General features: G+C 41.8%; 1 protein-coding gene across 1 annotated transcript in view; it reads right to left on the reverse strand.

Moving 5' to 3' along the window:
* The window catches only part of LOC102837206 (histone-lysine N-methyltransferase PRDM9-like), an 11,900-nt gene extending 7,592 nt beyond the window's left edge, over positions 1 to 4,308 (reverse strand). The window contains exon 1 of the mRNA XM_006877834.1: positions 4,217 to 4,308. Coding sequence (XP_006877896.1) covers positions 4,217 to 4,308 — 92 coding nt within the window. The remainder of the gene's footprint in view (positions 1 to 4,216) is intronic.
* Between the last annotated feature and the right edge of the window lie 58 nt (positions 4,309 to 4,366).

Below are 4,366 nucleotides of genomic sequence, written 5' to 3' on the forward strand. Positions count from 1 at the left end.
GAAACACAAATTCAATCCTCGAGTCACAGCATTGAAGGAGAGTCTCTGGCTGTGTTTATCAGGAGGGACTAGTCATGCTTGGAGAAGTGGAGGGTCAGAGAAAAAGAGAAAGACTCTCAATGAGATGCATTAACATAGAGGCTCCAACAAAGGGTCTGAACATAAAAATAACCCTGAGGATGCACAGGCCCAGGAATTGTTTAGTTCTGTTGTACACAGGGGCACTGTGAATCAGAACTGACTCCATGACACCTAACAACAACATGAGCTAAACACTGAGCAATGCGGAAAACAGCCAAAGAAAAAGGGAGGAATAGAGTTCCGGTGCCAGGAAGACTTGGCTGGAGTCCTGGTGTGGTGCTGTGGGTTAATGTGCTGGACTACTACGTCAGTTTGCACTACAAAGTCAGCGGTCCAAGCTCATCAGCTCCTTGGAAACCCTATACAGGGTCACTATGGGTCAGAACTGACTCGACGGCACTAAACAACAACATCCATTTCAGGAGGTAGTATATGATCAAGAATCAACAGGACTGAAGGAAAAAGTTCAAGCTTCACTGACAAAAAACAAGACGCCAGGAAGTGACAGAATTTTAACAAAAGAATGAAATACTGAGGGGCTCGGCTTGGGGTCACCCCCAGTGGGTGACTCTTGAATCTTGAGGAAGATCTCTAGAATCCTGACCACGCTGTCATTTTAGTGACCTGCGGGGCAGGCTGAAAGATGGCGGCGGCGGCGTTGATCCCTGCAGCTTCTAGTTCTCATTTGTCGCCATACTTTCTGCTTTGAAGAATCTTCAAGAGAAGATTAGACATTTGGAACTTGAAAGAATTCAGGCAGAAGAAAGTGTGAAAACTTTGTCTAGAGAAACAAGTGAATACAAGAAAGTACTGGATGAACAGATACAGGAAAGGGAAAAGTCAAAGACTGAGGAATCAAAGCACAATCAAGAACTGGCTTCTCATTCGTTAGTTGTAGAAAGTAAACGTAATCTTTTAGAAAAACAACTGGAATACATGAGAAATATGATAAAGCATGCAGAAATGGAGAGGACATCTGTCTTGGATGAGTCCAGGACTCACAAACTGTTGAACTGAAAGACGACTTGAGAGTGTGAACTGGCGACATTAGTTGGAATGATGGAAGCAAAAGCCAACCAAATAACTCAAGTTCGAACATATCAAGCCCAGCTGGAAAAACAGAAGATAGAAACGCAGAGGAAAGAATGAAGAGCCACTAAAAAGTCTCGAGATGAAGAAGACAGCAGCAGCCGTTTTTCTGGAACTACAGGGGTCACCAATAAGGACTTTGCCAAACTGAAACGTGGGGGGAAAAATCTTCAGTTATTGAAGGCCATGCAAACCATACAGAATTCATTACAAAGCAGTAGTTTGTTGTGGGACTACTGACTGGGACCAGGTCATCCATTTTATTCACATCTCCTGTGTCCTTCATCAAACAGATGTTGCCAATTGACTTTCCAGGGCTCACACTCTTCTTCTGTGGGAATCAATTGATAGCAGGTGTTAAAGAGACCACACGCTTCATTGAACTGTCTCCTTGAGTTCCACAGCACGGCTCCATGTTAAGCCATTGACATGGATACCAGGGGTGTTTAAAGGCAGAGAATCCACAGACACTCGCTTCTTTGTTTCAGATGGATTTTGCTGAACTGCACTTTGTAAACCGATGACCAATTTTCTACTTGTGGGTGTAATTTTTAAAGCAGTTATATATCTAAATAAAATTAGGTCTAAATTATCAAAATATATGGCTATTCCATAGGCAGTGTTTGCTTGAAAAGTCTCACTTTTATATCTTGCCCTGGCTCAAAGCCCCCACTTACCCCTTCTAATACAGCCATTAAATGTACCTTTATGGTGACTATTGATGTAGGTTTGCTATACTTAAGTATTTATGACACATTTAAGAGGATTCTTTCATCTCCTCCATTGGTATCTCCTAAGAGGCTAAGAGAAAAATCACTTCCTTCTGAGCCCTTGTTCGGCCTATTATTTTGGTTGGGTTTGGTTTTCAGCACTCACAGTAATCAGTATCTGTTTTGCTTTTATGTTTAAATCCACTGTGAAAAAGTAAAATGGGGAAAAGACACATGTAGTCATTTTAAGTCAGGTACCTGTAAAAACTATAAATATATTCTTTAAAATAATGAAACAAAGGAAATTTTGGAATAAAGTTAAGAATGAGAAAAGACGGCAATGAATTAGTGTATACATTTGCCATTTGCTGTTTTTAAATAATAGCTATTTGTAATCATGCTATTCACTCAATGCATTATGGTTTTTTATCTTGAAACTGATGGAACCCTATGACTCTTTGTTTTTATTAGTGTACAGCATGAGGGCAATGTTTACTGTACACTCACAATGTCATACTGTTAATAATGTAAATCATCATTTTGAATAGATTTAAAACCTGTTATCTTTTTGTAAATTTGCCACTGGAGTCAATAAAGCAGCTTCTTATAAGAAAAAAAAAAAGAATGAAATACTAAATGTACTCTGTCAAGAAATGTAGAAGACAGCCACTTGGCCAACTGATTGGAAGAGATCCATATTTGTACCCATTCTAAAGGTGAGCCCGTGGAATGCAGAAACCGTCAAACAATATCATTACTATCACAAACAAGTAAAATCCTGATGGATTTAAATCCAGTTTCAGCAGTTCATTGATAGGTGGTGGTGTTGTTCCTAAGTACTGTCAAGTCCGTTCCGCCTCATAAAGACCCTGCATAGCATTTCCAAGGAGCAGCTGGAGGGTTTGAACCGCTGACCTTGTGATTAGTAATCCAGTGCTTATCCTACAGTGTCACCCCAGGACGACAGAAATTCAAGTCTCATTCAGATGAGGACAGGAAAAGAGGGATATCATTGCTGATGTCAGATGGATCTTGGATCTTGGCTGCAAGTAGAGCACACTAGTAAGATGTTTACTAGTGTTTTCTTGACTGTGTAAAGGCATTCCACTGTGCGCATCAGGAGAAATTATGTGTAACGTTGCAGACCATTTAAACGTGTTTATGTGGACCTTACAGAACATAGACCAAGTGGCAGTCATTCAAGCCGGACAGCAAGGTAATATGTGGTCTGAAATCAGGAAAGGTATGTGCCCCATAGTGTGCATTATACAATGACACACTGGAGCTTGTATGGTTTAAAAAAGCTGTGTGATGGACATATTATTTGTATAAAAATGTGGTAAATTTACATCTATACAGTTCTATCTCTATACTGATAGAGACAGATCTCTATATGTAAAGGAACCCTGATAGTATAGTAGTTATGTGCTGAGCTACTAACCAAGGTCAGTGGTTCAAACCCACCAGCAGCTCCACTGGAGAACCATGTGACAGTGTGTTTCTGTAACGATTTACAGCCCTGGAAATCCTAGGAGTCAGCTCTAGTTTGTCCTCTAGAGCTGCTATGAGTTGGAATTGACTCAACAGCATTGGGTTAGGGTTGGTGTATGTGTAACTCGATCTCTATAGGAGTCCTGGTATGGGCTGCGGGGTACAGCACTGGACCATTGGGTTAGGATTGGTATATATGTAACTCAATCTCTATAGGGTCCTGGTGTGGGCTGTGGGGTACAGCAGTGGATCACAAGGTTGGTTTGAGCGACAAGGTCGGCAGTTCAAACTCACCAGTTGCTCCTTGGAAACCCTATACAGGGTTGCTATGAGTCAGAACTGACTCGACAGCACTTAACACAATCTCTCTATATGGGTTCCTGGTATGGCGCAGTACAATCACCACTGGACTGCAAACCACAGAGTCAGTGGTTCAAACCTACCAGTTGCTCCTCGGAAACCCTATACAAGATCACTATGCGTTAGTACAGCACGTAATCACAGTAACCTCTCTATATACATATAGACACATACACACGCATGTATAAATGCCGATGCTGCACATTATACATGTTGTTAGGCAGCTGGGTCCATTCTAGCTCAGACTGACCCCATGTGACAGAGAACTGCTCTACAGGGTTGGGGCTGTATTGTTACTGAAGCCCATTGCAGGTACTTCTCCTGCAGAGTCACTGGGCAGGTTCGAACTGCTAATCTTGTGGTTATCAGTTGAGTGCCTAACCATCTGTGCTACCTGGGACCCATATAGACATAAACATTTTGATGTCATGACACCTTTTGAAGACTCCCCTGGAACACTGCTGTCTCCCGTTAATGACACTCACCTCCCACGTGTGTTCTGGTTGCTTTCCTGATCTTCAATGCCACGCAATTTGCAGATTTCTCCTCCCACGGAGGACCACGTGTCATTTCTCATGAGTCGTACGATTATCTCTTTAGTGGATAGCTTTTCTCCATCATTAAGGTTTCGAGAA

This window comes from Chrysochloris asiatica, unplaced genomic scaffold, assembly GCF_000296735.1.
Source record: "Chrysochloris asiatica unplaced genomic scaffold, ChrAsi1.0 scaffold00630, whole genome shotgun sequence".
Classification (NCBI taxonomy): domain Eukaryota; kingdom Metazoa; phylum Chordata; class Mammalia; order Afrosoricida; family Chrysochloridae; genus Chrysochloris; species Chrysochloris asiatica.